Source organism: Leishmania braziliensis, chromosome 36 (genome assembly GCF_000002845.2).
Source record: "Leishmania braziliensis MHOM/BR/75/M2904 complete genome, chromosome 36".
NCBI lineage: Eukaryota > Euglenozoa > Kinetoplastea > Trypanosomatida > Trypanosomatidae > Leishmania > Leishmania braziliensis.
This window is the reverse complement of record NC_009327.2, coordinates 870,749-894,654: the sequence shown is the minus strand read 5'-3', so window position 1 is coordinate 894,654 and position 23,906 is coordinate 870,749. Positions and strand designations below refer to the sequence as shown.

Genomic DNA, 23,906 nt, shown 5'->3' with positions numbered 1-23,906 from the left:
CCACACACAGCACAAGACCCTTACACGCACTTGGCAGCCTTCAGAGGGGAGTGATTTGCGATAGGTTTGATTTCTCAGCAGGGGTCCAGTTCGGCGCACATTACAATGCAACATTTTTGTCATCCTGCGGTTGGCCCAGCCCATGCAGAAGCACGAGAGGGGGGAAAAGAAAAGGAGGAGAGGGGGGGGGGCAAACACGCAGCAGCACACACGCATTCATAGCAGATCTTGGTTATTTGAATCAGCGCGTGTCGTCAGCGACCGTGTCCGGTAACGGAGATACATTGCATTGTTGGAATCATCACAGCGCGGTGCAGCCAGCGCACTCGCAACGCAGGGCAGGCGGCGTCTCTCGTATCTTCGCTGTGCATGAATCGTCCCGCCTACGGTGCACATGTGCGGCACGGGATTATAACAGCGTCGCACGGCGGGGGCAAGCAGTGCACGGTCACCGTCGGCACTGGACCTGCCAGCGCAGCTCCCGCACCCCTCTCTCCCACACCACACACAGCACAAGACCCCTACACGCACTTGGCAGCCCTCAGAGTGGAGTGATTTGCGATATGTTTGATTTCTCAGCAGGCGTCCAGCTCAGCGCACACTACAATGCAACATTTTTGTCATCCTGCGGTTGGCCCAGCGCATGCAGAAGCACGAGAGGGGGGAGAAGGAAAGGAGGAGAGGGGGGGGGCAAACACGCAGCAGCACACACGCATTCATAGCAGATCTTGGTTATTTGAATCAGCGCGTGTCGTCAGCGACCGTGTCCGGTAACGGAGATACATTGCATTGTTGGAATCATCACAGCGCGGTGCAGCCAGCGCACTCGCAACGCAGGGCAGGCGGCGTCTCTCCTATCTTCGCTGTGCATGAATCGTCCCGCCTACGGTGCACATGTGCGGCACGGGATTATAACAGCGTCGCACGGCGGGGGCAAGCAGTGCACGGTCACCGTCGGCACTGGACCTGCCAGCGCAGCTCCCGCACCCCTCTCTCCCACACCACACACAGCACAAGACCCCTACACGCACTTGGCAGCCCTCAGAGTGGAGTGATTTGCGATATGTTTGATTTCTCAGCAGGCGTCCAGCTCAGCGCACACTACAATGCAACATTTTTGTCATCCTGCGGTTGGCCCAGCGCATGCAGAAGCACGAGAGGGGGGAGAAGGAAAGGAGGAGAGGGGGGGGGCAAACACGCAGCAGCACACACGCATTCATAGCAGATCTTGGTTATTTGAATCAGCGCGTGTCGTCAGCGACCGTGTCCGGTAACGGAGATACATTGCATTGTTGGAATCATCACAGCGCGGTGCAGCCAGCGCACTCGCAACGCAGGGCAGGCGGCGTCTCTCCTATCTTCGCTGTGCATGAATCGTCCCGCCTACGGTGCACATGTGCGGCACGGGATTATAACAGCTTCACTCGAAGGCTTAAATAGGAGAAATACCATCGGTATAGAAAACCTCTTGACTTCAAGGTAGAGTGGTACACTCAGTAGCTGCCATGTTTTCTCTCTGGCTCACCAGCACTCTGGTGCCAGCCTTTGCGGATGCCTGCATGAAGTCACTTCGAGAGCGCCATGTGATAAACCAGAGGGGTTGTGTGTACGGGTTTACTGGGCTGTGTACGCGTGCCTGAGCGAGGAGTCTTGGCGAGGAAAAGGTGCAGCGAGTAGTTTGGTCGAGACTGTTAGGGTGACAAAGGTTGTACAGGATTTTTTGTACGCTTCTGGGGCCACGGTTGGCATCGTGTCTATGAACGTGCAAAATAGCGAATGCGGATGCTGATCATCCCCGCGATGCAGGAATGTCGTTCTCAATATGGTGCAGCACTGGAGGTAGAGAGGTGTAGAGCTCAGAGCCGTGTCGCATGCGCATCTCCTCCCGCGCGCTTATCCAAGAGTTAGCTGTGTGGCACCGTCACCTCATGACATTACCAAATCACAGAAGAAATAATCTGCGCATTGAACGTATCACTTTTTTTTTTTGGCCTTTCAACTGCCCGTTGTAGAGGAGGAAAAATACAGAGAACATCATCCGTCGTCACCTGCGTCTCGTGGATTAGTGCTCTGCATTAAGGTGGAGCTGGACTACTCAGCATCTTCTATTTTGCTGCGTTCCTTCGTCATCCCTGCTGGTGTGTCTGCCTCGGTCGCACAGAAAGTCACATATACATGGCAGTCGACCTCCTGCGCACTGCCTGTACAAACCTGAGGCAAAGCGAGCTAAGGGAGGGGGTAAAGGGCGTTCTGGAGGTGCCCTAGAAGTGAAGTACGCGGCCACCCAGTAGCAGCTGCAGGTGTCCATGTGCCCCTGCCCCTCCTCCTCCGTTGCCGCTCGCAGTGAACGCTAGAGAGAGCAGAGCTGGGGAGGAGACGGAAACACAGACAGAGGGATGTTGTGCAGTAGCAAAGAACGCAGGAAAAAGCAGTAGAGTGTGACCACTCTACTGTAGCCTCGTAGGAAAAGTGGGAGCGAACAGTGCCGCCGCCCAAGGGCACTGGTTAAAGAAGGTCTCCTCACTGGGGCCGGACCCTACCGTCTCGAGCCAGCTGTCTTCATGGTCCTCTTATCTGCATACGGCTGAAGGATACACAATCCTTCAGACATGCACTCACACACACACATACACACACAAGCAAGACCGAGAGCGTTAGCAGATCGATTTGCGCTGTGCACCCACTCAGGGTTCACAGAAACGTCGACGAGTGCTTCTGCAAAGTAAGAGGAGAGGCGAAGGAGGATAAGGGACGAGCTTTCTCGTACCGCTGTCTCGCCCACCACCCCCACCCACACCACGACAACGAACACTGCTTCCAGTGCCCATTTCAATCACATGGAGAACGATCGAGACTGGAGGAGGACGAGGGAAATGATGAAAACCGCAACAGCATACAGACGCAAAGGGGAGATGAATGGAGGCCCACTCTCGCACTCACCGGATGCATATACACCACCAATACCAGCCAGAGAACCCAGTCAAAAAAAAGCCCATCACCATCAAGTTCCTTCAACTTCCGCCAGCAAGGACGCATCAGACACAGGAGAGGCATGTACACGTACTGACACACGTCCCGCCCTACGATACGACAGGAGTGATACGCGCGCCCCTGAACAACAAAGTAGAAGCGAGGCGAGGGGCAGAGGAAGGAAAGCTGTAGAAAAAAAAGAAGGAGCGTGGGGACGATACGAAAACTCGCGCCACTCATTCCTGTAGACACCCTCCTTCATTCGCCGTGACCCCTACTCCCGGCGCTCTCACAGGAGCTTCTTCTTGCGAAGGGTCGACTTGAGGAAGCGAAACTGCATCCAGAGGACGCCGGAAATGATGCCGATAAGCAGCAGTGCACACACCCACACACGGGTAAAGGTGCTCTCCGAAGTCTCACGCATGCGGAACTCCCTTGTTACACTGGTGGTCAAGCCCATCACCAGCTGATCTAACAGCTCCTCCATCGCATTCAGCTCTCGTTCGATGGTTTCCAGGTAGGCGCGCGGCTGCAGGATGTCCTTCAACTCTCCCCCTACCTCCTGGTACGTGTAAACGTCGAGGCCGTCAACCTGACGTCGCTTCTGAATGGTCTTGATGAGCTCCTTGCGGGCCTTGAATTCATTCTTAAGCGCCTGATCCAACTCAATACGCACCTTCACCGGGTCCTTCTCGGAGGCGACGAAGTTTGAGGAGGCGGTGAAACAGATGAGCTGCTCCCCATTCAGCACATTTGGGTTCAGCTGCACCGCGAAGGAGTGCTCGCCCTCCATCATCGCCTTATCGTAGTACACATTTCCAGTGCTGTCCTTCACGGAAAGTCGGAGCTGCACCTGTGAGGCTGGCGAGGTGGCACTGGCCTTCCAGTCGTACACGCCAGTAATCTGACTCTCCTTCACGTTCTCAATCGTCTCGGAGAAGCACAACGGCTTGCTGTCGACAAAGTGAAAGGTGAGCGCGTGTGCCGACTTGGCTGCCTGGAGGACAAGAAGAAACACAGCAACGAGAAGAAGCTGCCGCGGGAAGTCTCGCAGGCAGCAGTGCACCCGTGCACCTCTGATGGATGATGGCCTCATGGTTTGCTGTTGCTGCAGCGCCGACTCGGTTGCACGACGATGTCCGTCCACTTTTAGAGCAGCTCGACACTGCTTGACAGGGAAAGAGCCAAGTAGAGAAAGACCGAGAGAAACGACAGGGGAAGCCCCAAATAATAAAAAAAAACGCTACTTTTGTCTGCGCGGCTGATGTATGCGTGGATGTGCTTGTTCGGTTGTGGAGGTGTTGTTGTGAGGGCGCACAATGCAGTTGTGAGCCCCAAGGCAGTTGCCATCGACAGTCGACCCCCCAAAAAAAAACGACAAAAGTCCAAAGCCCCCCAAAAAGAGAAGAAACAAAAAATAATAAGAATACATAAATAAACAGGCGAGAAAAGGGCGACATCAAAGTGGCAAGCGAAGCAAGCAAGGAGGAGGGGGGGGGGGGCAGGAGACGCACTAGCACGAGGGGGGGCGATCCAGAGAGAGAAAGCTCTGACGACTCTTGATGGCTCATGACAAGGTTGCAGTCCCTCGTTCATTCCTCCCTATGCGCTGAGCACGTCGCCCATGAGTAGCGGATGCGAGCGTGTCTCTGTTATAGCGGGGAGAGCAAAGAATAGGGCGGGGGCGCAGTTGCTCTGATGATGTACAGCGCGCTTTACATGTGTTTCTTACTTCTGTTGTTTATTGCCGTATGATGCGTGCCTGTGCACAGGTGTACAGTGCATGGCAGAGAGAGCCGACTGCCTAGCGCGTGGGTGTGAGCTCCTCCCCACCGCGACAGTCACAACGCCCGCCACGACATCCGTCTTGAATAAAATGAGGGTAGTAATCGACCGCAACAAGTACGACTCCCCCACGGCACGCGATGTGGTGAGTGCTTGTCTGAGTGCGTGCATGCATTATTGCTGCACGCCACCCTGTGAATCAGATGATCCCAAGCACACACACACACACACAAAGAGAGAGACGCTTACCTGTGTAGCTTCCACACATATCCTCCACGTCCTCACTGCGCAGTTGCCCCCTCCTCCTTCACGATGACGTACTCCGGCTATTGACTGCACAAATCCGCTCCACCGCCGTCTTCAGCTCAAGGATGCTACGGATCACCTGCAGACGTCCAGAGGCGACAGCAGCGGCATAGAGAGGGGCACTTGCGTTGCTCTTCACATCTGTCGGGAGCTCCTGTTTGTCGTGCGCGTACCAGACAGCTCCCCAGCCAAGCTCGAGCGGCGCATCGATGTTCATGAGCGAGTCGTCGACCATGACAAAGTTCTCCGGGCGGAGGTGGGCTTGTTTGTTCTCCACCTCCTTCGCGCTGATTGATTTGCGCAGTGGCGGGGAAGATGCGAAGGCTGACTCGCTGCCCGCTGTTGTTGTAGTGGTGGTCACCAGTGTCGCATCTTCGGCTATCTGGTCTTCAATTGCCTTGTAGATCGCCTCGTAGGCTCGCCGCATTGGCTTGTTTGCAATCACCGGATTCGTCAGCCGCCACTGATCCTCGTAAGAAAAGCCAAGCCACTCCACGTGATCCTCGAAGCCAGCCTCGTCGTCGATGCGGTGGTACTCCTTCACGGGCAACCCTACCGGACGCGGTCGGGTGAATATAGGACGCAGTCCTTGTAAGTCAAGCACTTTGCGTGCATGAGAGCGGTTGGCATTTGTGTAGTAGTAGAGGTGATGGACGCCAGTTGGATGCGGCCCGTCGTACTCCTCTGCATCCTCTCGCACGTACTGCATGCTCAGCAGCATGTCCACCAGCGGTTTGTTATAGTGCAGCTTATCATAGGAGCACTGGTGCACAAAGTCGCTGTACTCCTTCGCGTCGACATTGTACTCCTTTACGTAGCCGTGGAGAGAGAGGCCGTAGTTGAGCCAGTACCTGCGAGAGAGGCACTCAGCCTGTTCGGTGGTCAAGCCGACCCTCTGCTCTGCAAAGGCAAAGATGCGATTGCGCATCTCTTTGTCAAAGCCAGTTTCGCTGTACTCGTACAGTGTATTGTCAATGTCGATCAGCAAAAAAAGAGATACCATGATTTTCGCGCCTGTGAAGTCCGCCCCAGCAAACTGGAGAGGTGGGAGAGAGAAGAAGAAATCGATATGTCAGGCAGCGATGGAAACACCAGCGCTGATTTCACATTGACAGTCAGAGCGCAGTGAAACGAGGGGAGTACAAATGCACGCAGAAAAGCACAGAAATGGAGTACTTTATGGATTCCTTCTCGATCCTCGCGAGGGCCGGAGCTGCGCGCGGGTCGGCGACTGCGAAGGCAATCAGGAGTCGGAGTTGCAGTATGGAAGTAGGGAGAAGAGGAGAGGGAGGGGGCTGGAGGTGAACATGCACGTACACGCATGTACGTCTTCCATTTCTTCCTCCTTACCTTCGCGACTGTCAGACGATAAGGCGCCCTCGCGCCAGTAAATATATTTCGAACTTGACTCGAGAAGTACTCGGGGCCTCTGGAAACGTCAGGAGGGGTTGGTGGTGGTGGTATAAGAGAGAGAGAGAGGAGACCCAACGCAAATGAAAGGAGTGATGGCTGAAAGAGATGAAGGGGCAGGATGACTGATTAGAGAGAATACAAAAAGGGAGCCAAGGCACGCTGGAGAGCGCTATGCGGGGGGGGGGAGGTGGCAGTAGTGATGAGGGAAGCTGGCGCCAGCGTGGCAGTGCTTTCCTATATTTTAGGGAAACGTGTGGCAGCGGTAGCCGCTGCAGCGCAGGTATGCGGACGTGACCCCGCTCAGCGCATCACACGCTCAGTGTGGGTACACACCAGCTTCGCAATTGCGCCGGCGTTTCCTCTCTTTCTCTCTTCCGTGCCTCCTAACTTAGGATTGCCCGTCTCCGAACGACAGATGTAGCGGTAGAGGGTCTCGCTTCTCCACCTTTGCGTTCCCTTCTGGCTTAATGTGCTGTCCCGCCACGGCGAGAGAGTGGAAGGAGAGGGCACCACTTACACGAGACAGGGGAAGAGAGGCACACACAGCAATGTGGGCAGACGGGTGGTGAGGCGATGCGCCGGCGTGTACCTCGTCTAGGTAGTAGATGTTACAGGACATGCTCCCTTAAGGATAGCGATGCCCTCACGCACACTTGCAAGGAGCCTGCGGAAACCAAGGCAGGTGCAAGAGGCTGGAGACAAAGCGAAGAAGGACTAAACCAGTCGCCCAGCAGGAAGAGGAGGTCCACAGCACCAAGGGGATTTCTCTTTCCAGCGTACCATTGGGCCACGAACAGGCCACCAAACGTATGCACACACACCGTCACAGCCCACCTACGCCTCTGTTGCACTGTGGCTGGGCCCTGGCCGCCTGGGACGAGCCGCCCTGCCGACGAATCGGGCCGTGCGCCTTGACGGACTCGTTCCCGTCCTTCCCCATCCCCCTTTCACATACGTGCAGCGTGATTGGCGCCAGACGGACTCGGATGGACTGCACGCCGCGATCCAAGCGGGCCCTCTCCAGGGCTCTGCTGGAGAACGGGGGCAGTGGCGCCTGTCGTGCGGGTAGCAAGAGATGTCGACCTGATGCCAGAGAATGGTGGCCATGCTTGCAACCCACGCACTTGGCGTCGGCTCCTCTGATATGGCCAATTTTGCGGGCTAGTCAACTTCGTCGTTGTGCTTCAATTCACAATGGCAAAAGAAAAATGCAAGCAAGAGACACTCCCAACGGTTGACTAGCCTCAGCATTAGTGCCCTATTGCGTCGCAGCAGGCCATTCTTCATTAATGTGTGACCCCGTTCTGAACTCCATGAGGAGGTAGAGCGAGACTGTAGCGACAGCAACCACACTTGTTCTCCGGGGTCTCAGCTAATCAAGCAGTCTTTGCGGCAGGTCAGCGCCCCAGTACCATTGCCTCACATTCAGCGCAATCACTGTGAGCGAGCGGTTGCAGCCTCCTGTCGCTGCACCTGTGAGAGCACCACTATTATACAGCATCGCTGCCGGCCTTGGCTTGATGTCTGCCCATGCCGCACCATCTCTCCACAGTAGGTAAGGGAGCTTGGGTAAAGAGGTGAGTCGTTGTCTGCATGCCGCTAGCTTTTGCTTGTAAGAAGAGTCCGCTTTGCAACCCGCCAGGGAGTAATGTCTGGTGGTACACATGACCGCTCCGCACGAGGGAGGCGTGCGCGTGCGGTGCTTCGAAGGGGGTCGATGCCTGCATACCCGTGTGAGAGCTGGAGAAGTGTTGCGGCGACACCGTGGTCCAGCGTACACACTTCCTGTGCCCAATGTGCAGGGTAGCTTTCTCGCGTACTCGCGGAGGGATACAGACGGGCATGGCGCGGCAGCATTTTGGAGTCGAGGGGCAGGAAATGGGCCTCTTGGAGTGAGCCTCCTTTGTTTACGTATGTTGGCGTACCCGCGATAACTGCCGCCGCTTTGGCGTGAGAGTGGCCAGGGTCGTGATGCGCGTTTCACGAGCACTGCTCCATCACGCGGCGGCACCGCAAAGTTGCTCTGATTCATTCAGCGCCATGTAGAAAGAGTGAAGAGCCTTTGGCAGACCACACTCCTGCGAGCGCGCTTCCTTCAGCTTGACAAGTCGAGCCGTGGGTACCTTGATAACCTCCGCAATGTGCCGGCCAGTGACGTGAATTGGCTGGAAGTCCACGCCGAGAAGGCATGGGGCAGTGATCCTCTGCCAGACACGCGCGTGCAACAGAGAACGTCAGCTGGTGATGGTCTTGCGCACCAAAGGGCGTGCCCTATGCTTGAGAGGGAGGGGCGCTCAGCTCCACAAAGTGCGCCAATGCTCCGTGCTCCACCCTCCAGAGGAAGAACTGTAGTGTGGCTTCCATGACTTCCTCCTCTCTGTGGAGGATGTGAGGAGTGTGAGGCCATCAGCAAAGAGTGCATGATGTAACACAGGCGCCTTGCTGAACCTCATACTCAGCGAGTCCACCACAATGATGAAGGGAAGAGGGCCTAGGAGAGATCATTACGGCGTTTCACATGCAAGCTTTGCCCTCTTGGATTTCTTGTCGAAGCGAACACGGGCGCAACAATTGACTGAGTTATCCATTCAGTGAGTAGGGTGTGGGCCTACGCAAAACTTCCTCAGCACCGTGATGGTGGTGCCCTTATATAACAAATCGAGCACGGGAGCGCCGTCCACAAACGCTTTTCCTACCTTGGTAGCTGGCTGGTGCTGGACTACATTGAGGAGACGCCGGTCCAGGGAAGGGAGGGGGAGTCTACGGTAGAGCGGTGCGCGCCAAAGAAACAGAACAACAAGAAGAAAAGAGCCCAGAGGCACTCGAGGAGGACATGGCGACAACGAAGAGAAGAGACAGCGGTGGCGAGAAGGAGAGGGGGTCACGCTTACAGAGAAGGAGAGGCAACGGACGACACCGTTGTCCATAGCGGGGGGGGGGGGTGGTCTTACGACGCGCATAGAGACACTTACAACGGCAGCCGCAGACCTTTTTACACGTAACTTGCGCTTTATGATAACACAGAGAGAGGGGGGGGGGGGAACAACAGAGAAAAGGCACGGGAAGGAGAGGGGAGGGTGGGGGGACCTATTAATCAACGTAGCAACACACAAACACACAGGCAGATGCATAACCCAGCGCGCCTCACAGAAATGTAAAGGGCAAGCGGGGGGAGGGCAAAGCGAATACCGACATAGACAGACAGACAGAGCAGTACACACGCGCGGGGGAGCCGGAAAAGAGTGAGAGAGAAAAAGACTGAACATAATGAGCACCAAGTGCTTCGCAGTCTCATGGAGTCATGTCACCTTCGATGACTCTTCTCTCGTTCTCTCTCTTAAACCCCACCCACCCTTGCATCGCCCTAGATGCGTCTAATGGCGGGTGCGCTTGATCGGTTGGGCAGAGTCGTCGTCCTCGCTGCTGTAGTCGAATTTCTTATTCTCTATTGCGCCATCCTTCATGCCGAATGCCGGTGAGCCTTTAGCATGCGGCGCCAGGCCAAAGTGGCCGCCGCCGCTACCATCGCCAGCAGCGGAGTGGTCGCCCGGCATGCGCATACGTGGGCCGCTGCGGCCGAAGCTGCCCATCATGTTGCGGTTGCGCTTTGGGACGTGATAGCCGCCACCTTGCTCAGCCCACTCGCGCAACCACCCAGGCGCCTCCTGCCCCGCGCGCTCTACCAGCTCCACCAGCTGGAATACCGTCGATGCATTCAGTTGAGTTTCGTGCTTCGTGATCATCGTGAAGGACGCACCCTTAGCTCCGGCGCGGCCCGTGCGGCCGATACGGTGTACATAGTCGTCAATCTGCATAGGGAAGTCGTAGTTGACAACTGTCTCCAGCTCCTTGATGTCGAGACCACGAGCGGCCACGTCGGTAGCCACTACACACAGTCGCGAGTCCTTGCGGAAGCGCTCCAGGATGAACTCACGCTGACGCTGCTCCTTATCGCCGTGGATAGCCATGCAGTCCACCCCGTTGCGCTTCAGTTGAAACTCCAGGTAGTCCGCCGTCTTCTTCGTCTTGCAGAAGACAAGCACGCGCTGATTGCGATGGCGCTCCATCAGCCGCTTCAGCTCATCGAGCTTCGCTGCCTCTGAGGTCAAGATGAAGTGCTGCGTGACATCCTTGTTCGCCAGCAGCTCCATGCTACCGACGTTGATGCGCACCCAGTTCTTCTGGAAGCTGGCGGCTAGGTTCTGAATGTCGCGGGGCCACGTGGCTGAGAACATGAGTGTTTGTCGGTCGGGGCGAATTTGACCGCAGATGGCGCGCACCTGCGGCTCAAATCCCATGTCCAGCATGCGGTCCGCCTCATCTAGCACAAGGTACGTCACACGCAGCAGGTTTACGCGCTTGATCTCCATGAAATCGATCAAACGACCCGGGGTGGCCACGAGGATGTGCACTCCCTGGCGCAGCAGTCCGAGCTGCGGGCCCTTCGGCGCGCCGCCGTAAATGCAGCCGCACCGAATGCTCTGCGGCAGCACCTTGATCGTCTCCTGCTCTATCTGCTGGGCCAGTTCGCGGGTCGGAGCGAGGACAATCACCATTGGGCCGTCCCCCATCTTCAGCGGCTCCTGAAGCGCGATGTGAGCCAGGGCTGGCACAATGAACGCTAAGGTCTTGCCGGAGCCGGTCTTGGCCACGCCGACGAGGTCGCGGCCCGACAGAACGATCGACCAGGACTGCGCCTGGATGGGGGTGGGGGCCTTGAATCCCTGCGCCAGCAGCTTTGCCTTCAGGTACTGCGGCACGGTGGTGAGCATGTCAAACTGCGTAATTGGGTTCGGGCACTGGTCGGAGTCGGAAACTGTGATAGAGTTGGCCTGACGCCATTCGTCCGCCTCGCCGTCGCTGAGGTGCGTCACCTTGTTGGTGCTGTGGTTATCTTTTATGCTGGCGGCCTTACGGATCGCGCTGGCGTCGACAACCTTCCACTTACCGGGGACGAGGCTCTTAGCTGACCAGTTTACAGGCGCCAGTTTGCTGCCCATCGCACCTGAGCTGTCCTTTCTGGGAGCACCACCACCACCACGGGACGTGGTGGTGAATCCAGAAAAGGGGCTGTAGTTACGCTCTGCCATGGATGCAACCCGAGTGGGCAAAGAGAGATCGGGAAAGATGGGGAGTGTGATTGATGGGATGTACTTCTTGCGTGATCGCCTACTACGCTGCGTATATATGAGCTACACAGCGCGTGAGTCCGTGTGCACGCGTCGGGGGGAGGGGAGGGGGGGGGGAGGTGAAAGGGGTGAGAAAAGTGGTGCATGAAGCGGAGAGGGGAAATTTATTTGCTCAAACGTAAGCACGAGACCGAGAAGAGAGAAGAGGCACATTTTCTTTTCAAGCGTGCCCTACCCCAAATCAAGGAAGTGGGCGCAACAAACTGGCGGCACAAGGCAGCTGCGGCCTCTGAGCTTACTCGCACGTGTGCCAGTCGATCTGCTACATACGCATGCGTTTGTACACGCGTCAGGTCGCACCTTCACGCACACACACGCACACGCACACACGCGTGGATCATTCTCCTTCCGTTCACAGCCTTTGCATGTCTTACAAGAATGCGTCAGCGGTACTCTGGGGGAGACAACACGGCAACTCATAAACAAGTCACGGTGCGTCGGTGTGTGTGAGTGTGTGTGGGGGGGGGGGGGTGGGGGAGTGACGACGACGGTGATGGTGTGAGCGCCAAAGTTGAGAGACAAGAGTAATACTCGTATACAAGAAAATCAAAGAACACACTGACAAGAGCTGATAGAGACGGAAAAGGAAAGAAGAGAGGGAAAAGGGTGGGGAAAGGGGAGAGGAAGGGCACTGATGAAGTCCGGCCGACTGAGCGGGACAAAGAAACACACACACACACACACGAGTGTACTGCACCTCACATGCCATGGCAGAGACCTCAAATTAAAACGACGAAAACGAGAATGGAGAGGTGAAAGTGCGCGCACGCGCACCCGTACACCGCAGATATCGCGATAACAGACAGACAAGGAGCTAAAGCCAACCCAATTCAGCATCTAACAGAGTGACACAGAGACAGGGAAAGCGCCTGTTGCCGACAGCAGTACACACACAGGTGCGCATGGCTGTTGTCTGTGGAAGCGCACACTCCGTTTCTTCCTTGAAAAGGGGGGATCTAATAAGAGGAAAGAAAGAAGCGAATTGAAGCCACGGTGTAGGTGAAATGCACCTGCAGAGTAGCGGGGGAGGGGTGGTGGTGGTGGTGAACAGCCGTTTCCTTACGGAGCTCAAACGACGCAGTTCTCTTTGGCATCCAGCGGGGAACTGCAGTTTGCTCTGCCATCGCGCTTTCCTGGTGGTGCCAGCGTGGATGACGCGGTTGCCGAGCCAGCAGCTCCCGTCGCTACCCCATCCGTTGCTGCTGGCTGCTCGAGGTGACGGTCCTGCTTGCGCTGGCTCAGCAGAACCGCGATCGTGTTGCCGTTTCTTACTTGCATCTTCGCTGTCGCGGTGACGGAGGTGCCGCCCGTCGGGAAGCCATGCGAGGCGGTGCTGTCGACGCATGTTGGGCGGGGTGGTGTGTGTGGAGTTTCCGAAAGAGTTACGGCTGGTTGGCTGATCTTCGTGGCAGTGACAGGTGCATGAGCAACTTTGACATGCCGTAGTCGCCGCTCCGCTGCACGCACCAGCTCCTCCGAAAAAGGAGGTTGCATGCCTAGCCGATCCAGTACCGCCAGCTGTTCAGCCATGTTACCCTTGAGAATGGCCAGCTCCTGCGCCACGGTATCATGGCGGCGTTGCCAGACCGCAGCCTCCGAAAGCGCTATGTCCTTCTGGGTGCTTGGCGTCGCTGTGTCTAGTTGATTTGGTGAAATTGAGAGCGAGGCAGCTGCTGTGGCGGTGCCATCCAAGAGGTCGGTGCAGGCAACAACCTGGACTTCAGCATCTATACGTGTCTTCGTTGTTGTCGACTCAGCGGCTGCCTGTGCCGCTGCTAACTCCACCTGCATACGGCTCACCAGCATGTGCAGTTCTGCGCACTCCAGCTCCCGTGCCTGCGCCTTCGCCTCCGCCTCAGCTGTGCGCGCCGCGGCAGACGTCAGCTCGAGGCGCAGCCTTGCACTCTTCGCCTCTGCACGGCACAGAGCCTCCTCGATGTACGCCTGCTCTTTCATGCCGTCGCCGTCACTATACAGGTCGTCCAGTATCTCACTTTTGCGAGTGGGGCAGGCGGCAGCAGCGGCGGTAGGTTCCGCCGGAGAGCAAGTCCCATCATCGTAACGGAGGTGCGCTTCGTCATCTGCGTTGCTGCTGTCTGCGTCGTCGTGATAGCACTCACCTACCTCACCGCCACCACCGGTGTACAACGAGAGCGTCGGTGCCTCGTAGTGCTGCCACACTTTCTCACTCCCGTTACTGAGTGACGGGCGTATCGGTGACGGTGACGCGGCCGAGAATGGAAAGAGCGTGAGCTGCACGTACGGATGCTCCTCACCTTCCACCGCCGCCGCCGACCGCAATTTTCGAGCGCTGGCGGACTGCCGTGTCGAGATGACGTGCCTGCGCGCGATGTCGTCTGTCGCGTCACTCCCAGCGGCCACCGCACTCTCTGTCTCAGTGCTTGCGCGAGCCACGCTACTGATGCTCGACGATGCTACGGCATCGCCGCAGCTATCACGTGGTAACGACGAAAGCGCCATCCTATCTCCCCTCTGCCTGCCATAGGAAAAGGGTATGAGGTCGACGAGCACAACGGGCGAGTCTTCCCCAGGATCGTCATGCCGCATCAGCGACTGCCGCACCACTGGCACCGCGGCGCTGACTGCCGCGTTCCGCGTAGATGTGCTACCTTGAAAAGTGGTACAGAAAACTGCTCGCTCACGCTCAGCACGGCTGGCACTCTTGATCGCGACGACACCGACTTGCTGCGGAGCGCTATCTGAGCGGTAGGCCGAGGAAGCGACAGTGTGATCGCTATAGTTGAGTCGCGGCTGCGATGATTCGCTGCTTGCACTGCACAGTGACACCATAGGCGACCTGTCGGCGTCATTCACAGCGACAGAGGTGTCGGCTGCAGCACATGGCTCACTCAGCGCACCTTTCTGACAGTCCAATGCACCTAGCAGATCCATGTCAGCACTGACATTGTCCTCCTCCGCCATCTTATGACAAGGTGAAGAAGAGCTGACGACACTCACCCTAACATCGCCATCTACGGCTGCAGTCGCAACCGTGGCAACAGCAGGCGCCACAACTGACACGACCGCGTCTGCTAGTGCCTCTGATGCAGACGAAACCCACAGGGGTGATCGGCACAGCGATGAAGACACCACCTCCACGCCGGCGCTGGTCGTACAGAGCTCCAATGCAGACTGTCCCGGCGGAGTGTTGATGCTACTTAGCTGCGGCTGCCGCTGCGGCTCAGCGCCCGGTGCCACTTCTGGGAAGCTCGGCACCACAACGCCTGCATCCAGCGCCTCCCCCTCTTCAACAGCTGCTGCTACGGCAAACATGGCATCCATGGCAGTAGAGCGAGAAGGGGACGGCGACGGGGTAGGCGGGCACAGCATCCGCGGCGGTGGCCTCTGGCGGCGCGAGGTGAGCGGCATGCGCGGTGGGGTTGCGGGGAAGTCGACGCTGAACACCGCAGCCCCTGCCACCCCTGTTGAGATCCCTTCAGCTGTCGTAACAGTCGGCATCCCCTCTACAACCGAGGACTCTAGAAGAGGTGAATCGGAAAGACCAGGGCAACGCCGATGTTCCTCTGCTCCGACACCAAGGCGACAACTGTTGTTGTAGTACACCTGCAAGTCTGCCATCATGAGTTCTTGCTGGTGCGGTGAAAATACCTCCCCTTGCAGAGACGGCGCTGACGTGTTCGGCAACGAGAGCATTGCTACGCCAGCAGCGCCCTGCATGGGCTCGCCATGAGAATGCGACGTGCTGTTGGCAGCACATGGAGTGCAGAGAGTGGCCACCCCTTCCATGCTGTCGCGCGGTTGTCCTTCGGCAGGCGGCGACGCTAGCGGACCCCCACTAGGACCAGTGAAGGTGGCACGGGAGCCATCCCAGCGCAAGGCCTTCGCGAGCTCAGAAATGCGTGCACGTCGGTCTTCCGGTGGCTGTAGCTGGCGCGAGAAGAATTTATACGCTGCCAAAGCCGGTGCAGGAGACTCGTTGCCGAGCGCCCGTCCACTGCGGTGCGCGTTGAAGCTTTCTGCATTACCCACGTCCGCCTGGCTGTACCGTTGGCGCACGAGCCAGTCATCCTCTCGCACACTCTTCATCGCGTCGGCGTCTGCTGCGTCAGCGGTTGGGTTGTGGAGGACCGAAAAGGAGGAGGAGGGATTCCTGTGTCGATTCACTGGCCGGTTAGCCTCAGCTTCCTCTTGACTTTCACCGTCACTCCTGCGGAAAGACGGCGTGTTGCCGCGGCTGGCTACACCGCCATCGCTATTGGCACCCGCCACCGTGGCGCCTACGTGGTGATCATGCCACCGCAGTTGCTCCGCCATCTCCCGCATGGCGCTCTCCATCTCAGTGTCGGCACGCTTTAGCTCAGATGGAGAGGCCACAGACAGCGGTGGCGGGCGACAGTGAACATTCTGTAAGGCTTCGGTCTCGCCAGACTCCTGTGCGATGGGGTTTTTCAGAGACCCCTCTTTCGCCTGCGCTGCAGGCGAGGAAGAGTGCGAGGTGCCAGCCCCCGGGGCCGATAGCGCCGCGTCATTCATATCGGATTCGACGACACAGAGGTGTTGCAGCGTGCCACGAGATACAGCTGGGGCTTCCAGGTTTCTCACTATTGGCGCTGCAGCGGCGCTATCCTGGTCATCGTGCACGGTGTCAGGTGTTGTCAGTGCTGTGACAACCCCTGCTGCGAAGTCGGAATCTTCGACGACGTCATCAGTTAGTGTGGGTGAGAACATTGTGCCGGAGTCGGTGTACACGAGCTGGCGACTTGTACGCGGTAAGGGATTCGTCTGGGCCGCGTGCTCGAAACACTGACTTGCTGCAGCGATGGTTGAGTGTTTGTTTTGTTCGCGGCTACTGATGTGAGGAGTACCATAGGATGTGTCCCCCTCGTCTACTTCCTCAGAACCTATCCGATGACTCGTCGCGTGGTTAAGCTCCCTATGACTGTGAGCGACCCAGCCGTCGTCACTATTTGGAATCACCGAGTCACTACTACTCTTGTCGCCTGCGCCAGCCTCGGCTTCAGACGAGTTGCAACCCGAACTGCGAAGCTCTGTGCTAAGACGTGACTCAGGTGAAGTGGGCTGCCTTGCCGTTATCACGTCTCCCGCTTTCCCCTCCTCTTCCTCCGTTCTGCCTCGCCTGCACCGCGGCCAGTGCTCAGTGTGTATCTCAGCCCGGCGTGGAGAGGGCACAAGGCTGTAATCGACCTCCCCCTGCTCGTGCACCACAGATGTGTCATTGACATCCTCGTCCTCGTAGCCAAGCCGCCACTCCCCGTCATGACGGCCGCTGTAACTGCCACCGTGCTTGAGGTCGGCGACGGTGGAGTCGGTGGACTCCGTGAAGGACAAAGAGTCAAGCAGCGTCTCGTCCTCGGGAGAGCGCCGCGTCGGTTGGTGGAGGTGCTCCTCTACCTCTTCGTGCTGACGGCGTGATTGAAATGGGGACGATAGCGGAGGCTGCTGCAGCTGTCCGCGCTGAAGAGGTGGAGCACTCATGATGGTCTCCACGCTAACGGTCTAGTTACTGCTTTACGATTGTGTTACCGCCCCCACGTCAAGAAACGCGCGCCTCCCTGTACGTACGTATTGGGCGCTTAGGGCGGTGTAAAGCAAGAAGTCTGGAGGAGGACGACGTAGAAAAGCGACTTCGCTGTGTCGCAGCGGTCGTGTGAGACGCCTAAGCGAAAAGACACGGAGACACAAGAGAGGCCAAGTGATGCCAAATATGAAAGAAAAATAGGTGAGTCAGAAAGAACGCAGCAAGCACAGAGGTAAAGGAGGAGGGTCCGGTGGATGGGGGATGGGGGAGGGTGTCTACCAGAGAGGAGGAGAGAGAGAGAGACTATGCACATGTGTGTGAGTGAGTGATACGTGATGTGTATTCTCCGGCCCTTTCGTCGTACCCAGTGTCACTCGTCGTAAGTGGAAAGGAAATCTAGGGGTGCGTATTATGATGCCTACAAGTGGACTCGACGCCACTGGGTTGAGGAGGTCACGGTGGCGGTGTATGTGTGTGTGTGTGGAAAGGGCGCGACTGTTCCCTTGCGGTATGCGGCACTCTCAGTGGTTCTTTTTTTCTCTGTACTAGTGCGAGTGAGGGGGTGAGGGGTGAGGGAAGCAGTGCACTTCTATACGTGCGCAGCAGCCCTCTACTGTACCCACGATCGTTATTGGAGTGCGCGAAAGGACCCTTCAGTGGTAGGCATAAAGAGCGAGCGACGAGAAAAAGGTAAGTCAGGGCCAGCAGAGAAAAGAGTTGTGGCGAAAGGGATAGAGAGGGGGTGTGATGGTATGAGTAGTAGGGGCGAGGGGAGGCGGCTGGTGCGCAGTGGTTGCCTTGCATCGCAGCGGCTCAACAACACTGAGGGGTATGGAAGGTGGCCAATAGCCGCTCCAAAGTGATATCAAGCGGACTCCGACGCATACGCGAGTGCATGCTAGCCAGAGACAAGGCGCAGGATACGCGCGGGCGGGAAATGGGAGTCCGCAGACTAACCTGCCCGCTCGTCTTCTCCATCGTGCCAGCTCTGCCTTGTCGCGCGCTGGGTTTTGCAGGGCTAAAAGGTGCCTTTACTCCTCAGACAACTGAACTGGCTGAGAAGAGAGAGAGAGAGAGAGAGAGAGAGAGAGCGAACCTGCTGCCGCTGGCGAGCAGCCGTCCGCACCAAAGGCACCCCAACTCTCTTTTTTTCTCAGCATGTCGCCACCCCCCAGACGTCTTCCCCCACCACGCCTCGCGCCACTGCACATTTAGCGTCGCTTACGCGTCATATGGGGAGGACGATAGCATCGGTGGTCGGGCTGGCGTCAACGAGTCGCAGATGGATGGGAAGGGAAACAGGTTCCCCACTAGCGGCGTGGACATGCCGGCAGCGTGGGTCGTGGGGGCACCATCGAGGGCGCTGTGGCTGCAGTCATCCCTGTCACCGCGAGCATTGTTCTTTGTTGAGGGTAAAAGAGTAGTAAAGGCCGCGTTGGGGGTAGTGGAAAGCGGTGGGCCTGCCTCACGTCCCAGCAGGGATGGCAGCGCCGCCTCCGTCTCTCGCAAGAGTCGCCGCAGCTGCCCAGAGGGCGACTCGTTGGCGTTGTTCTCCTCGCTTTTGCACTGGTCGACATCAAAATGGGGCACCACAAAGTTCCAGGACGAGGTTGAAGGCGCTGAAGAAGGCAAGCGCCACCTCCGCCTAGCAGGCCCGTGCACTTCGTCCTGAGAGGTCGATGTATCATGGGTGTTACCGTAAAGGCGCGCTCCGACAGCTTGAAGGCGCTGCAGTTGAAGGGCCATAGAGCTGGTGAAGCGCTCCGAAGACTGTTGGAACGGCTCGTGCATGAGTGAGAGGTCCTCGGCAGCGGAAGTGGAGTTCCAGTGGTACAGCCGGCGCGCCTCAGAGCTTAGAGCAAGAGTTGTTTGCTTTGGTGGAACCACAGCGGTGGTGGCTGCAGAAAGAGAGGGAAAGGTGCCACTCTGGGCTGATACAGGCATGTTGTTTGATGATGCGCACGCTTGCGAGCATTCAGAAGGAGCTAAAGCAGCTGTGGCAACACGACAGCTGCCACTGCCTGAGGAGGTCCCCAGGGGTCGCGGAGGGGCGAGGCAACGATGCAGTAACGGGTTGGCGAGGTGGATCTCGTGTAGCAAACGACGACACTCTTCCAAGGCTGGATAGACGTAGCGAGGCAGGTAGGGCTCGGCAGCCGGTGACGTTGGCGATCCAGTCGCAGGAGCACTAGCAACGCCACCAGAGGACCTCGTGCTCGGTGTCAAGCTTCTGGGGGTCTTCCCTTGCTTCTCCGGCGCTGGCCTGCGTAATGGCCCAGCGATCGGCTCAGGCTGCAGTGCTTGGAGCACCTTTCTTGCCAGGTCGTATGGGGCGTCAAAGAATGTGTCCCCGTCCTCCCCTTCGACCACATTTTCTTCCTCTCTCCTACCACAGGCGCAGTGAGGGAAGTAACGAGGTAGTGCCACGAAAGCCCCTTCCTTCGTCTTTTCCGCTGCGTCTGAGTGGGCGGGCGACAGTGTTGAGCTGGCAAATGGAGTCACCACTCGCGCATGAGAGATTCTCGCGCAGCCGCCTGCGGAAGCGTTGGTCTCTGCTGATTTGCTGCTCTCCCCCACAACAGGAGACGCCACCATCGAAATCATATGGGGGCGACAGGAGGAATCACTTATTGAGGTGTCGTGGTAGCACGTCGCCAACTCTGCGAGCGGCGCGGCGGGGTAAGGCTTGTTCGGGTCCCTTTCAGTGCACTCGGCTGCAGTTGAGGCACCGCCACAGGACGAGAGCGTCAACAAAGGGGACACCACCTTTGCTCTGCCGCGGGCACGCCAGTCGAAGAGGGACTGGGACGAAGAGCGCTGCAGCTGCCTCTGCGCCAGGAGATGCAAGCGACAGCGTTCCCTTTGGCTCGCCTGCGTAGCAGGCAAGCGCTTACGCAAGAGTGCAGTGCCATAAGACGGCTGTGCTGCCGCCATCGCCGTCGTGGCCGCAGAATGCAGCAACGATGACGACGTTGCAGCAGGCAGAGCCTCATCTGCTGGCGTTCTATGCGCAAAACTGGAGCGCGCCGTTGTGCCGCTGACGTAGGGGTGGTTAGGGGAAGATGATGCCCGGCTTGGCGCCTGCGTGCGCCTCGGGTGCTCAAAATGAACCGCATCACTTGCAGCGGGCACTTTTGTGGCACCTGTGTCAGTGCTGAGACGCGACCCAGGCCAAGCAGTGGTGCCAGTCGGAACGCATCGCAAAGTTTCCACAACCGAGTGCTGCCGACGATCCTTCTTGGGCTGAGCGGCGTAGCTGTCTCGCAGCATCTCTGAACTCAGTGCGTCACCCACCATACTGTGAAACGATGGCGCCAGTGTGTGAGCCAGAAGGAGGGGTGGTGCAGGCGTCGACATGGCGACGGGCAGCACATTGGTAGCGCCAGGCGCAGAGGGGTACGCGACGCGGCTATGCTGTGACTCTGGAGCAGTGGGTCTACCCACAGCAACGGAGGATGTGTGATCATCCCACACACCGGCGGGGGTCGCCGACGTCGCCGCGGAAAAGGGCTGAAGAATGACGTCGGCAAGAGAGTACGGCTCCGGCAGCAAAGGGGCGCACTGCGTCTGCAGCGGGGATAGAGGACGTATAAGCGGTGAAAGTGGCATCTTAGTTCGGCCACGCAACACAGCCGTGTCGCAGTGAGTGAGGGTAAAGAAAAGGGAACGAGAAACCGATGGGGAAAACGTTCTGCCTGTTCTTTGATGAATTGTCGTGATCACAAGCGCGCCTGAGAGAGGGAGAGTTCTTGCTGACTGACTCTTCTATGGGTGTGGTCTTTTGTTGTATGTATGGTGTGGTGTCTCCTCATACACACCCGCCACGACACACGTAAATACGAGCGTAGGGGGGGGGGGGAGGGGAGAGGGGGTTTGGCTTGTGGTAGGGGGACAGCAACGACGTAAGATAGTCTCCCTCTCCGTACACAAGTGAGACACCTTTGCTCTGAGTTTCGCCCGTATGATAACATCGACGTCCAAAGATGATGACTTCTTCACAGAGCGAGAAAAGCGCGCCACTACGGAGGCTCTCGAGCTGAACGGGGGGAACACACCGTGCAAGAGACGATACACTACACAGAGAGAGAGAGAGGTGGGTAGGTAGAAGACAGAAGGAAAAGTGAGAGGGAACGAGCAGAGTTCCGCGAAATGTGTCTGGCTCTTAGAAGTGTGATGCGTAGAATACTGGCACCTATGTGGATCCGTATCAGAGCCTCACCAAAGCGAAAAGGAGAGAAGAGCGCGCGGTTCCCCTATGCTTCTGTCTTGTGCGCGGCGTCCCCCAAGACCGCTGGGGGGAGGGGGGAAGGGAAAGGCGCAGGCTGCAGTGGCGGTCTGCAGGTGCCCCGCGTATAGAAGACAAGCGCGCTCGCAGGCATACAGTCCTGGGCGGCCTTCATGTGCGCGTGTGTGTCTAGGAGAGGGGCATCACACAAGCAACGGCTTCCCTTTGCGCGGATTTCGGCGTGGTGAGGAGGCTGCGACAGGCTCGCCCACCATTGTTGTGGCACCATCCAGCATTGCTTGAAACATAGGGGGGGGGTGTGTGCTGAAGAGGAGCTGCACCGCGCGGAGCACCGGGCCCTTCGCTGTCGCGCTCTCCGTTGGTGAGATCACCAGTGCTAGCCGCTGCACATCGGCTAGCACCCCGGGCCCAAGTAGGGTTGGCACAGACACGCTGCCGCGTGAACTGCGACGAAGCTGCATCGCACCATCATGCGCGGCCTCATCCAGGTGGTAGAGAAATCGGTGCATCTCTGCGTTCACCTCCAGAGACACCCACATGGCCACGTTGAAGAGCTCCGACAATAAAAGCTGAAGAGCGCATCTCTCGTGCTGGTAGGGTCGCACCACAGACAGGCTACATTTCCGCATCACCTGCGCAAGCACCGCTTCTGCCGTACGTGCACCCTTTGCTCTCTGCAATGATGGAAGTCCAACTCGCGAGGGCACGGTGTCAGCGCTCTGTCACCGTTGCTGCCGTCACAAATCATTACCAGAGGCGGTGGACAATGCGATGGAGAGCACGGCGCTGTCGTGCCCGAGCACCGACTTCACCGCATCCTCGGTGATGAGCTGATATTCGTCCTTCGCAGCAGATGATCACGGCGCTGCTTCTATCGAGGTGGTCTCGAGTGCTTTACTAGAAAACAACGCAACTTTAGCGATGCGACTGAGACAGGGAAGGAGGTGCGTACAGTCCACAGCACTTCTCACGTCGCTTTGCTTGTGGCGATGATGCTCGGTTGAAATGTGTTGCGCCTATCCCGGCAGCGCAGCGCGGCCATCGTATGTGGGCAAGACCACCTCAGTGGTAACGACAAGCTCCTCCCACTCAGGTTGATCCTTCGTGCGAATAAGAGAGGGACCCCGCCCTGGGGGACGTTGCAGAGAAGCGTGGATAGCAGGCCTCGAGATGGTTGACACCCTGCGGAGCATCGCGCAGGTCCACCAGAGCTGGACAGCAAGCTCGGTGCGACTCCCCTGCACCTGAGGGGGAAGCAGATGCCGCGGGAGGCCCGCATGCACGTAGATGATTACAGGAAGAGATGCCAAGGTCCGAGTTTCAGTGCTACAGCGACCGTAAGTGATGTGGAGAAGTCACGAGGAGAGGAGAGAGAGAGAGGTGGAGCCTTGCTTCGCCATTAGTTACTCACGCAGCGGGACGGACTAGCGAGAGGGTGTACCGCACGACTTGTTTTTTTTTTCCTTTCCCTCAGCTCACTCGTTCTTCGCACTGAAGAGAACCAGAGAGACTGCAAGGAGCAAAGTTCCCCATTGATCGCGTCACCACTAGCCCACTGCGGCTACTGAATCCACAACTGTCTCCCCTCCCCCCCCCTACACAGTTGTTTGGGTGGTGCCTATCAGCGCACGCTCCCTTTTTCCTCACGAATCCCCTCGGGGCGAAGAGGGGGCGAGGGAGAGAAGGGTTAGGCAGAACCGGACGAACAAACATGAGATGAAGAGACGTACTTAACAAAGGAGGATGATGGAGAGGCTGAGAAGGATGGGATGATGGCGTGTGTCGACACACACCCACACGTATACGCACGCTACCTCATACAGGTAGACGTATCAACAGCTACAAGCACAACGACAACAAGGGAGTCGGAGAGGATACCAACACAAAGAAGATACGAGAAAAGCGTACCACAGAGAGGAAGGAGTCCCAAGTACATCTGCTCACAGAGAGAGAGAAGACTAACAGCGACAACGAGACTTCGCGCAGAAATGCTGACAACGCCATGGCTCAGCAGGAAATAGGGAAGACTCCGTTGCTCTAATACTTCCCCCTCCCTACCATCCGGGATACAGAAGCCGAGAGAGGAGGGGGAGTACGAGAGGGGAGAGCAAACGCACTTGCGAGAGAGGTGGAGCATACAGAGCACACCCACCCACATGCATACACACACATACAAAGACGAGCGAGCAAAGGGAAGAAACACGGCGAGCAACGATGCGACAAGGACACTAGAGAGGGAGGGAGGTAACCCGGAAACGGTCTTCGCCATTCTTCGCGAGAAGAGAGTTCTGGTAAGAGAGAGAACGGCAGGAGAGGGTACTTCTACCTTGGGTCGCGGCTCAGCCCATAGCAGCAACGCTGCTTTCCTTCACGGACACGTGCATGCGAAAGGGGGAGTGGAGCGGGCAACAGAGAAGAAGCACATTGAAGAGAGGGGGGGGGGAGTAGCGGAAGCGGCAGAGTGGGCCACACTACA

The 23,906-nt window shown here is 57.6% G+C and overlaps 5 protein-coding genes across 5 annotated transcripts; all 5 read right to left on the bottom strand.

The window, feature by feature from the left end:
• Positions 1-3,259: 3,259 nt before the first annotated feature.
• Positions 3,260-4,066, bottom strand: LBRM_35_2390 (putative ER--golgi transport protein erv25 precursor; the record flags this gene model as incomplete). The annotated part of the gene is made up of 1 exon (XM_001568809.2): positions 3,260-4,066. The coding sequence occupies one exon, from the start codon at positions 4,064-4,066 to the stop codon at positions 3,260-3,262; it is 807 nt and encodes a 268-aa protein (XP_001568859.1).
• Positions 4,067-5,062: 996 nt separating this feature from the next.
• On the bottom strand, positions 5,063-6,064 carry LBRM_35_2380 (conserved hypothetical protein; the record flags this gene model as incomplete). The annotated part of the gene is made up of 1 exon (XM_001568808.1): positions 5,063-6,064. The coding sequence occupies one exon, from the start codon at positions 6,062-6,064 to the stop codon at positions 5,063-5,065; it is 1,002 nt and encodes a 333-aa protein (XP_001568858.1).
• Positions 6,065-9,848: 3,784 nt separating this feature from the next.
• Positions 9,849-11,564, bottom strand: LBRM_35_2370 (putative DEAD box RNA helicase; the record flags this gene model as incomplete). The annotated part of the gene is made up of 1 exon (XM_001568807.1): positions 9,849-11,564. One exon carries the CDS (start codon positions 11,562-11,564, stop codon positions 9,849-9,851), a length of 1,716 nt encoding a protein of 571 aa, XP_001568857.1.
• Positions 11,565-12,731: 1,167 nt separating this feature from the next.
• Positions 12,732-17,141, bottom strand: LBRM_35_2360 (conserved hypothetical protein; the record flags this gene model as incomplete). Its single annotated transcript, XM_001568806.2, has 1 exon — positions 12,732-17,141. The coding sequence occupies one exon, from the start codon at positions 17,139-17,141 to the stop codon at positions 12,732-12,734; it is 4,410 nt and encodes a 1,469-aa protein (XP_001568856.1).
• Positions 17,142-18,405: 1,264 nt separating this feature from the next.
• LBRM_35_2350 (conserved hypothetical protein) lies at positions 18,406-20,793 on the bottom strand (the record flags this gene model as incomplete). The annotated part of the gene is made up of 1 exon (XM_001568805.2): positions 18,406-20,793. One exon carries the CDS (start codon positions 20,791-20,793, stop codon positions 18,406-18,408), a length of 2,388 nt encoding a protein of 795 aa, XP_001568855.2.
• Between the last annotated feature and the right edge of the window lie 3,113 nt (positions 20,794-23,906).